The 12,122-nt window shown below is 39.6% G+C and overlaps 1 protein-coding gene across 1 annotated transcript in view; it reads right to left on the reverse strand.

The window, feature by feature from the left end:
• Positions 1-237: 237 nt before the first annotated feature.
• LOC148281230 (uncharacterized) overlaps positions 238-12,122 on the reverse strand; it is an 88,145-nt gene continuing 76,260 nt past the window's right edge. The window contains exons 4-9 of the mRNA XM_088227026.1: positions 11,551-11,748; positions 10,361-10,484; positions 7,974-8,238; positions 6,930-7,142; positions 6,296-6,433; positions 238-4,964 (exon numbers count right to left, since the gene is read on the reverse strand). Of these exons, the coding sequence (XP_088083152.1) occupies positions 457-4,964; positions 6,296-6,433; positions 6,930-7,142; positions 7,974-8,238; positions 10,361-10,484; positions 11,551-11,748 (5,446 nt within the window). The 3' untranslated portion in view covers positions 238-456. The remainder of the gene's footprint in view (positions 4,965-6,295; positions 6,434-6,929; positions 7,143-7,973; positions 8,239-10,360; positions 10,485-11,550; positions 11,749-12,122) is intronic.

The raw sequence follows: 12,122 nt of genomic DNA on the forward strand, positions 1-12,122 counted from the left end.
AAACATTCCAGATATACATTATTTTAAGAAGTTTTTTTTCTGTCCATAAACTACAAACATTCTGTAAATTCCCTGGAGAGACCGCATTACAAATTGACGAGGTTCTTAGTAGAATCAAAGGAGGAAGCCACCTGCTCAAGATCAGCTTCGAAAGACGTGCTAGATGGATTGGACGCATAGTGCGTCACGAGGGACTCCTACTACTTCGAGGATAATGGAGGGGATGTCTGAGGGGATGAACTGCAGGGTGCACCCTCACCGAGATGCAAAGCTTTGCTGCAAACCGATCCAAAGGATTGAATCTAGAGAGAGAGAAACCGGTAATAGTATTTTAAAAGCTAATTTCGCAATTAGTTTGCTAAATTTCTTCATGGTAACATTACGTGACTTAAAATTAAATACAAAAGTTCCTAACTAAGCTGTCACTATTCTTCTCGATTCTCGATGAATCTCCAGTTAGAATCCTGATGGTAGAAGTGTGTTTCCTTGGCAAGCCGGTCCTTGACTAGGCCAGTTGCAAGCTCCCATGCTCGGGTCAAAACTCAATTGGATCGGACAGCTGAACGTGTGAAGGGTATATTTGTTTTTGCTACAGTCCCATCGGCAAGAATAGAATTTGTTACAGTTCTTCGGGTTTCTGAACAGACCTTCTCTCTTGCATTCGATGCCCGAGCCGTATCTATCGTAAGTCTTTTCACTTTTCACGGATGCGAGTGTTTGCGATTCGGGGATCAGTACAGATTGGATTGTCGGAGCGATCGTTATTGATTTGGCGCGAGATTTGAGTCGCAACGGACGCTGTCTCGCCGGCTCTGTACTGCTGACGATCGGATAACTCGCTTCGTCGTTAACCACGATCGTTCCGAAGTCTGACTTGCTGAGACTCAAATTGATATCATCTTCGTAAGAGTTGGAATAGTCCGGTACGACGATCGGGCTCAAAGTAGAAGAGACGATGGTCACTTTAGGTTTCCTTATGACGATCGGTGCGGTAGATTTTTCTGGAATGTATGCGGTTGTTGGGCTCGCAGATTTGATGGGAGCGAAGGATTGCGTGACTCCGTCTGATTTGTAAGTCCATTCGTCGTCGTTGTCCCCGTTTACCGGGACATCGTAATCGTACTCGATCTCATATTCTTCTTCTTGTACTCCTGGTCTGGGTTTGCGGAGATGAAGGACATTGGATCTGCAGCTGCATACGGCTCCGAGTTTGCGGATGAGTAGCGGGTTGAAATCGTTTACTTTAGTGACGATAGCGACCTTCGGTCTGGTCTTTCTAGCTGGGGGAGTCACTTCCACCAATCTTTGCGTAACGGGAGCGTAGGAAGGTCTTATTATCTTCTTCACCTTGACGATTCTCTGTGTGGACGGCGTCACCCTTTCTACGTATTCTTCCGAGTAATTGTCATTGTAGGACGCTGTTGAGGACACTAATCCCGCATTGGGGCCGACTGTACCGAATCCGAGAAGATTAATATACCTTTCTTGGTTCTGATTAGTGTAATCAACTGTCAACTTGGGTTTCTGGTAAAGTACGGGTCTCTCGCTAGTGACGGCGGGTCGGTAAGTTTGTTGAATCAGAACTGGTTTGTAAGCCGCGGTGGGCTTCGGAGTAATAGCCAGTTTCTCGAATGCGAATTCTTGAATGGGATTAACATTGAGAGATACGGAAGACTGATATGTAGGTGCGGGAGTGGAGATATACTTCACGGGCTCATACTCTGGTAGATCGTACGCTTTCTCAGTCGGAGGGAGGTATTCAGCTCCTTTGTAAACTGTAGAAGCAGTCGGAGCAGCGGTCGAGGAGAACGTAGCTTGAGTGTATTTGTATGTAGGAGGCTCGTAGGTAGAAGATTGGTATTGTACTTGAGGAGCTACGTAAGCATCTACATTAGCGTACTGCTGTTCGGTCGTGGAAGAAACATACGAAGGTTGATCATATTTGTAATTGGAAGATATTTTGAATTTTTCTACCAACTTTGGTGCTTGATAAGACTCAACAGGCTTTTGGTACACAAATGGCGCTGGAGATGACACTTGTATTGTTGGCTGCTTAGAAGAATAGTACTGCGTGTTTTCGTATGACTGAATCTTCGGCGCTTGGTAGTTATAAGACTCTTGATATTTAATAGTCGCAGGAGTAGAGGAAACTACAACCGGTTGGACATATTCGCCCTTTGCTGTGTTATAGTCTTGGGAGCTGTAACTGTAGGATACTTGGGGAGTTTGATAAGTGGGCTGTTTGTATTCTACATAAGACGGCGTCGACGATACTACTGGTAATGAGAGCTTCGGAGAGTCGTATGTTTGAACCACCCCTTCGTGTTGATATTTGATAGGAGCTTGTGTCGAAGATACAAATGCGGGCTGAGAGTAGGTAATTTTAGGTTGCTGATATTCGTATGTTTTCTGCGGCTGTACGTATTCCAAGAAGTTCTTAGGTTTATAGGATACAGGGGCAAACGAGACCTTGGGAGATTCGTACGTATGAACAACACTTTGCTGATTGTATGTCGGAGTAGAAGATACATAAGCTGGTTGAGAGTACACCTTTGGTGCCACATATTCTTGTTTATATGAATAGCTGTTCTGAGTAGCGGGTTGACTGTACGATACATAAGATGGTGTTGTAGACACTTGGGCAACTATTTTAGGAGCTTCGTATGCGTGGATAGCTTGATGGCTGTATTGTAGAGGAGCCGGTGTAGACGATACCTGAACGTCTAGTTTAGGAGGGAGGTATTCCGGTCCTTTGAATGGTACGGGGATATCATATCGCACGGAGCTCGGCTGCTGGTAAACAACGGTACTAGGTGTCGACGACACGTAACTGTTTCCGTATTTCTCTGAGCTGGAAATGGCTTGATGGAATTCTTGCTTGGAGACTGCGGGCCGGACAGAAGACTTCGCGTACTCTTGCTGGGCGTACTGTTGCACAATAGGTTGCTGAATATATTTGGCATCAACTTGATGGACATAGTGGTTCTCCACGGGCTGCGCACTGTTGATTTCATACGTAGACACGGACGGCTTGGCGAATGTAGAAACGGTCGAATGCTGAGAGTACGTCGGCTGTTGCACGTATGTAGGAGCTGTGGATACTGCCGGTCCAGCAGTCACGCCAGAATATGAAACCTCTTGCCTTTGACTAACTGGAGAGTGATATCCGATAACTGTTTGCGGAGTCGATGAAATGTATCCCTGAGATTCGTAATGCGTAACAGGAGATTGCGTCACACTAGCAACTGATGGAACAGATTCATACTTCTGATATTCATTCTGACCGTGATATGTTTGTTGACTATGCACACTCACAGCGGGGTGGTTATAATTAGTTATTGATAGGGGAGGTTGCTCGTATACCACAGACTTGGGAGTTGAAGAAACTGTTACAATAGGTTGCACAATCGAAACAGCTGGCTTCTGATAACCGAAGACTTGTGTGATCTCAGTTTTGGGCTGCGAGGCTACGTAAGTTGGTCTGTATGTGCTAACCTGAGGTAGAGGAGATACAGAGATCGGTTGGGAATAATAAGTATTCAAACCGGATTTAGAATACGATTCCGCGGCTCCGAAAGATACAGCCGGTTGGTGGTAAACAACTGGCGCAGAAGTAACGGTAGAATATTGGTTGGAGTGAAGTAATCCTGAATTTCCGAATGTTTCTACAGAAGCTCCGTGAGCAGAATTGGAATATCCATTATTTTGTAGTAATCCGGTGTCGACTAAAGTAGTCTTTCCAACTAAACCGGAGTTTATAGCTCCGGCTGTTAATGCGTGTGCTGCGCCAGTGGCGGCGTAGCCACCGCTAACAGAATTTCCTCCTACGTGATTTACGTAAACGCTGGCATCACTGTGTCCAGTTTGAGATCCTCCGTACTGATAACTTGACTTGTAAACTCCAGAGTTGTCGTTCTGGTACGCCGCTCCCCCAGAACTTCCTTGTTGATACTGCCCTCGCTTGTAATCGTTGTATCCGGACTGGTAGCTTTGAGAGGAGCCGGCTCCTTTGTCGTAAGACCCCGCATACTTGTATTGCTCTCCTTCCACATGTTGGTACGGAACTGCTGGTTGATCTATGTGCTGATAAGGCACAGCCTTCTCGCTGAATTCACCCGAATAGTCATGTTTGTAATCTCCGGAGTCGTCGTGATAATAAGCTCCAGAACTGTCACCGTCATTTCCTCCACTTGAAAGAGAAAAGCTAGCGCTTGAAACTCCGGCAGAATGAGATAGTCCTGACTGCGAATGCGCTCCTCCGTTGATCAAAACTCCATGAGAAACTCCCTCACCTTGATTAGAGTATACTCCGTTATTAACGACTCCAAACGACAGACCCCCAGATTTTTCTGCATCTAATCCTGATGAATACGATCCAGATGATCCATGACTTATGGAACCAGATCCGTAATTAGCTGAACTTGATCCGTAGTTAGCTGCTCCAGATCCGTAGTTAGCTGCTCCAGTTCTGTAGTTAGCTGCTCCTGCTTCGTAGTTAGCTGCTCCTGCTCCGTAGTTAGCTGTTCCAGATCCGTAGTTAGCTGCTCCAGATCCATAGTTAACTGACCCCAATCCATAGTTAGCTGACCCCGATCCATAGTTAGCTGACCCTGATCCATAGCTAGCTGACCCCGATCCATAGTTGGCTGACCCCGATCCATAGTTGGCTGACCCTGATACATAGTCAACCGATCCAGATCCATGATTAGAACCAGAATATCCAAAGTTCCCAGATGATCCATGGTTGACAGATGACGCATGTCCAGCAGATCCACCTAGTGCGTTATAATCAGCAGAAAAAGCGTTATTTGACAGGATTTGAGATCCAGAATTGTATCCTCCCGAGGAAAGCACACCGACATTTCCAGTTTGGTAGACTCTTCCATCATCGTGGCCTGCGGCAGCGATGTATTCATGTGCGCCAGAGTCGAATGCTCCGGAGTGTTGATCCAAGTCTGCATATTCTGAAAACATTAACACGAATACCTATCTATTATTACTGTAAATTTGTGTTTTGTTCATAGCAATGATAACGGATGCTACCAAAGATTAGAATTTAAAAACATAGCAAAATGACTGATTAGAAATTAAAAACATAGCAAGATGATAGCACCAAGTATGGTACTGACCAAGTAACCTTGAAACCAGTCGACGTGTACCTCTAAAGTTCAAGTGGTTTGTATAAATTCACAAATAAATAAGTATTACAACAGAGATGAAGAACATTTCAGAGAAGGTAATGTAGAAGTCTAGGCTTCTACAGGGCTTATGAGCTGTCATTGGCTGGTTTAAGTGGGCACTTTACACACTGTAACATTCACCATTCTGCCCATATTTGAACATCTTTAGTCCTTCAATTCTTTCATTTACCTTTATTTATGCGGGTGAGATTCGTGTAATTGAATTATTTCACCTACATACTAGGCAACGCCTGAACATTTAAAAGGTCCAATTTTCAATAGTTCTCTCATTAGATGAGCAAAGTAGGGTAAGAGAATCGGGTTGTGGTCCTGTGGCTGGTGTCTCGGACTCACGGAACAAAAGTCCGTGGTTAAAATTCCACTCTACCCCAACTTGACTCCCATTTTCTAATAGTGAGTTATTTACATCTCATTGAAAATGGCCCTCAAAATTAAATATTTGGGTAAATCATAAGAGCGCAAATATTTTTTCATATTAAAAAAAAAAAATTACTACCCTGGCAACACTAACGAAATGTCCATTTAGATTTTTTCGACAATCTGACCGATGGAAAAATAATTCAATTTTTAAGTTATGTATTTACTACTTACACATTCATTTGCTAATTACACATAAAATGTGATCCAATCCTGTTTCTTTAAGATCCTAGCAGTATTTCTACACTTTGAAAGGACACAACACGGCATAGTTGAATTTAAATCAGGAGTTGCGTACTGAGCGACGTCTTCAAAGAAACTAATGGGTCAAAACATAATACTCATCTGTGAGTAGTTTAGTCACCTTCTGTTTGATGCTGGTATGCGGTTTCTAGACTATTCTTAATTCTATGTATGTACTATCAATGTTCAACTTTTTGGTTATTTGATTTTTGTAGGTACAGCGTTATTTCAAAACTACAAAAAGAGGTTCCAGTGTAGTTACATTCAAATCAATTCTGTCTGATATGATCAATTCTGCTACATTTGGGTGACATGGGTTGCTTGCCTGTTAGCAAAAGATGATAGAAACATATATATTGACTTTCACGTTCACAAGTTTCCACTGATGTTGCTACATTTTTTATAACGACGTGAATAAGTGATCCCGTTTGTACCTTGTTCCGCAGCGTGGTATCTTGTTCCGTAGCCATTCTGAATTCCCAGGAGGTTGCCAGTACGAGCTCCGGACACCAGGCTGTGATGAGCGGCGACGTTCACCGAGTCGGGTGAAGATCCAATGTAGGCGGAAGCACCTACAACCGAACACGGTTTATTACACATAATATTATCTAAAACTATTATTTGAATTATACCAAAATGAGAGTTCAATTGCACTAAATTATCTAATAAATATTTGTAACGTGCGGCCGAAACGGGCACCTACAATTTTTTGCCCATGTATAGCGATACATGGGCAAAAAATTGTAGGTGCTATAGGTGGTTAATCTTTGTTTTTAATTTTTGTAAAAAATTGTCCATGTACTTGTAATTTTCTCAAACTGAACCTTTTAGGTAGGTAGGAAGAAATTGCCTTAAGGCAATATGCCCGCCCTTATATCTATGTAAATTGTATATGTATATAAAGTAAAAAATAAATAAACATATGACCCAGAGGCATTGGGTTTTTTGATGAATTATGATTTATTAACTACGAGTATTTTACACAATCTTTAAAAGACAAGAGTTCCACAAACACCGCTCACCGTTTTCAAACGTTTAAAAACAGTAAAAAATAAGTATTGTAATTACCAGTCAACACGGACGACGAGTGTCCGTGATATGTAGACTCGTATTTGCCCAAGTCTCCGCAGCCGGGAACCAACCACGGCCAGTCGCAGAGAAGTCGGGACTCGTCGAAGCCCAGCCCGAAGGGGCAGCGGAACTCATAGGCGGACAGGGGCGCCTTGCCGTGATCCAGACAGGCAAAGAACCAGCGGCAGTTAGCTGGGTCTGCGTAATATCCTAAAAAAAACAAAGTCAAACATTATGTAACCACCATAATAACTAAATTTGTCGCAACACAGAGGGAAAACCTTTTGAGAAAGGATATGGAAGTCTAGGCATTTACATGGCGTATGACCTGTATAACTCATATAGTGTCCATGCGGCTCGACTGTGGAATCATCTCCCATCCACCATCAAAAATGTTACTACATTATCTCTGTTTAAATCACGTCTGAAGAAACATCTCCTTTCTCTTCCTTAATCTCTCCTCGTTTTCTTTTTCCTCTTTCCTCTTTTTTCCTTTTTCCCATTGAGTAATAGTTTCTATTTAAAGTAATTCATAAACAAATACGTTTATTTCTATTTTTATATACGAGTATCTTTAGCTTCTTAATCTTTTTATTCTATTGAATATGTTCTGTAACTGGAATTATAAAAATAAAACTTTTATTTTATTGGTTGGTTGGAAGAAATTGCCATTTGGCAATAAGCCCGCCAATGTACAAATAACATAATGTACAAAAAGTTAAATAAAATATAACATTCTCCATTCTGCCTGTGTTTGAACATCCACATCTCTACATTTTTGATGTTTTATTTGATGCTATTTCCTTTGCAATTCTTTGAATATATAAATTTTCTAATGTGTTAGGGTGTTTTATAATGTTATGATGGTAACTAAATTTGAGTATAATTTTTACTGCAATAGTAGCCGAAACGTCGGAACAAATCCAACAGACACGGTTTCACCCAAAAAAGAAACAAATTGATAACAGTGACCGTGAAAACCTTCGCACCTATTTAATATCGAAACAGTTTCGTCATTTTCTTCAAAGCAGGCCTGGTTACCTGGTTTCTCGGGGCAGACGAATCGGGTCCGGGGTACGGGGGCGATCTCGGAGCTGCCGGGGCACGCCTGCCCCTTGTCCAAGCTTCCAGGCCACACGCACACCTCGTAGCGGGAGTCGAAGGCCAGACCGGCCGGGCAGTCAAACTCGAACACCGTGAACTCGTCGGACAGCTGGTCGAACTTCACGCAGCGGTAGAAGCGGTTGCAGGAGCGAGGGTGGACAAAGTAACCCTGGCGCTGGCACTCGAATTCTGTGCGCGTGTCCTGAAATGATGAGGGAATTAATGGCTACCAGAAATTGTATTTTTAAATGTTCTCTTGGACCGGATTCCACATAAGAAAACCAGATTCAACCTAAACCTAAGGAATATTTTCCTGAGCAATATGATTTTTGATGGTTGGAATAAGCTGAACAAGAGCTGGTTTCAACGTGTAGTCTCAATTACTTCAATAAGGAGCCAGATTTGATTTGGAAAAGTAAAAATACCCTATATAATATAAGAGAGTAGAAAAAGATGTTGAAAGAAGAGTGAATGCGGGCAACAAAATGAACGGAGCACTGAGCACAGTAATTTCTAATAAAAATATGTCAATCGAAGCTAAACTGGCAGTGCACAAAGGAGTTTTAGTCCCAACACTTATGTATGGAAGTGAAACATGGAACTGGCAGAGGAAGGATGAAAGCCGAGTGAAGGCGGTTGAAATGCAATCTCTTAAACAAATGTGTGGGAAATCAATGTATGACAGAGGTTACGAATGATGAAATCAGGCGAGAGTGTAAATCTGAGTCAAGTATAATTAATAAGATTAAGAAAGGGTCTCTGCGATGGTTTGGTCACGTAGAACGAATGGACGACGAAAGAATGGTAAAACAAGTATATATGGCGAAAATGAACAGCAACGTGAGACGAGGACGACCAAGGAAGACGTGGCATGATCAGATAAACCAAAATCTTAAGTCTGGTCATGTCAAAAGCAGACAGAACTGAAGGGCATGTATGACAAGATGTTTGAATGTGGAAGAAGCTAGGAATGTATGCCAGGATAGACGTGTGTGGTGGTCCATTCTCTCTGCCTACCCCTACGGGGAAATGGCGTGATGGTAGTAGTAGTAAAAAATACCCTAACAACTAGATTTAGTTGAAATTGATTTAATTATTTAAATCTGTTGCAAAAGAGAGGGAAAACATTTTTGAGAAGGGAATATGGGAGTATAGGCATTTCCATATATTAAAAAAAAAATATATTAGTCAATATATTTCATAAATGGTACATGTTTTTTTATTCTATATAAATCTACTTTTATACATCTAGTAAATTGTATAACTGTAACTCTCCAAAAAAAGAGACTAACTCTTGTGCTTGGAGAATAACTTACACTGTTTATTATTCAGTGATCTTCCAAACATACCGTATTTTTCAGATCATAAGACGCACATTTTTACTAAGAAAATTCAACCAAAAATTTGGGTGCGTCTTATTATCCAAAGCATTTTTTTTCTAAAAATTGATAGACAAATTTTGTGGTGCATCTCATGTATCTTATCGTCCACAAAATATGGTAATATTTAGAAATCAGAGTGAGGATACAACATCCATTCATTTATTACACACACAAGCAAAATTGCTTTACCTGAAAGCAACCAAGCATTTTCTGTTTCAATAGAATACATCATAACACATTATAATTTATCTTTTTATGTATTTCATTGCTTTATATTTGTTTTATTATATATTATACTTTATTATTTATGTTTAAGTAACATGTATTCTTGGCACATATATATACTTTATATTTGTATAATAATGATTTTTAATTTCTTACATTTGATTATCTAAGCATTTATAGTTAAGTAGTTTTAGTTTTTCTTTTTTATGTTATTGTTTTATTAGTATAGGACTACTTACGCTCTAAAGATAAAAAATCTCCATCTTAGAATAGGCTGTGCCATGTTAGATGGAGACTATCATAAACAGAGAACACTCCGTTTTCATTTTACATTAATATTACTACACACAGGACACAAATGTTAACAAAATGTCCTGGGGTGCATCAACTTCATTTCTTACCATAGAGACGTCCAGAACAAAAGAACACGACTTATAAAAGAACCACGTTCAATTCAGTTATGGTTGTTACTCGCGCACTTCATGACTTTATTCATCATGTAATAAATACACCTTCGAACATCAACATAGTCTCTTCTGTTTATCTCCATCTAGGGTAGAAGCTCCCCTTAACAATCAACAAAATATTACATATGTAACTGGTCTTCTACTTTTGAAAAAAAATCTAACTACTGATAAGCCGTTTTAGGGAGTTTTTCTTTTAATATGTTTGTGTTTTCTTGTTTGTATGAAACAAGTTTATATATTATGAACTTACTTCTCTAATGGCATGAATAATTCCATCAGAGTCCACAACTCTTGAGATTCTGTACGGAGACAGTTGGATGGAATCCAGGTGTCGACTAGATTGTGGAACTGATAAGATCTCATTCTCCAAGTAGCTGAAAACACAATTCAAATTAAAACCTTAGAAATACTTGGCAAATATGAACGATTTCAACACATTTAAAAAAATAAAATTTTAATAATTTTTATAGGTGAATGTGTAATATTTACATTATATGTTTATTGAGAAAGATATTGAAAGGAGGGTGAGTGCCGAAAACAGGGTAAACGGTGCACTAAAATCAACCTTGGTAAAAAAATGTTTGTCACAACAGTCAAAATTAGCAGTCTTTTATTTTTTTTATTTAATAGCATAATTATACATTTTTACAATTAAAAAAAAATTCACTTATTTTTTTTCTAAAACTAAAATCCCACCAAGCCACTTTTTGTAGCTTGTTGGTGAAAATTATATTTATACTTACTCAATAATATTATTTACATTTACATTTATAAAAACAATGAATAACAGATAAAAATTAACAGCCGGAAAGATCAGAATAAACATGTTTATACAAATAATAATATAAAAATTTATTTTTTAAATACAAGAAAATATATGAAAAATTAAAATATTTACACCTAAGCTACTATTCATATATAACCTCTTTTTTTATTTATTTTTTATTTATTTATTTATCTTTTTTAAATTCTAAACAATTTTTTTAATTCCCGCCAAACTGCAAAAGCAGTTTTGTTGCAGGGTTTTTCTTGATCGAGTAGCCACTCTTTTATTTTGCTCTTGTTATAATGTGAGTTAAATTTAAGTTCTTTTGGTAATAAATTGAAAATTCTAGGTACCAAATATTTGAGAGTTCTATTTCCATATTTATTACATACTTTTGGTACTACCAAGCCATCATTTGACGTGAAGCGTGTATTATGGTTATGTTTGAGAGGAAACTTGAAAGTATTACTATTAAATTGTTCCAAAATGATGCAAAGCTACAGTAGTCCTCGAACGAAAGTTAACTCTGGAGTTCTGGTTCTGGGAGCAAAGTATATGGAATTTGAAAAACAATGATGAAAGTAAGCTAAAAGCTGTCAAATCAAAATATTAGGCGTTCTAATGATTACCCTGAATAACAAAATTTTCAGGCCTTTTTAAAGAACAATATTTACCTTAAGACAGCTCCCCTTGGGGCTCTGGACTGGGTACCGAGTCCCTTGATAATGCTCTGCAGCAGGCTGGAGCCGCACTCCGACTCCTCGTCATCATCTATACTCACCAGACCCATACCCGCAAGGCCGCGGATGCGAGTGTACTTCCCTTTCACATCCAGAGATGAGGAATCTTCAAACGCAATCCATTTATCATCCCTGGAATAACGTAAAGAAAGATATATCAGAAATTCATCATTATCAGAAAGGATACTGCATTGTTAACTTTTGTCACAAAGTTCCAGCATGTAGTTCAAGTGCGCCCAGTTTAACTCCTCATCGCCGGAACATTCGCGCAACATAATTCATTATTTATTCGCCGTGTAACCAATTCCCAATGAATCTCGTGTCTTCTGTCAATCTCTAACTGGGGTAGGAGCTCCAACCCTTGACTACCTAAATCCTATAATACGATAAACATATTTTAAACAATTCAAGACCTTTCCTTGTCAGTGAGTTTCATCTACCAAAAACTAAGTTTTTTAATAACTGTCTTTGCTGTAAGAACACATCGACTAAGCTGTCTTTGGATA

The sequence above is a fragment of the Micrasema longulum genome, unplaced genomic scaffold, assembly GCF_059751315.1.
Source record: "Micrasema longulum isolate JH-2025_06_02 unplaced genomic scaffold, ASM5975131v1 h1tg000486l, whole genome shotgun sequence".
NCBI lineage: Eukaryota > Metazoa > Arthropoda > Insecta > Trichoptera > Brachycentridae > Micrasema > Micrasema longulum.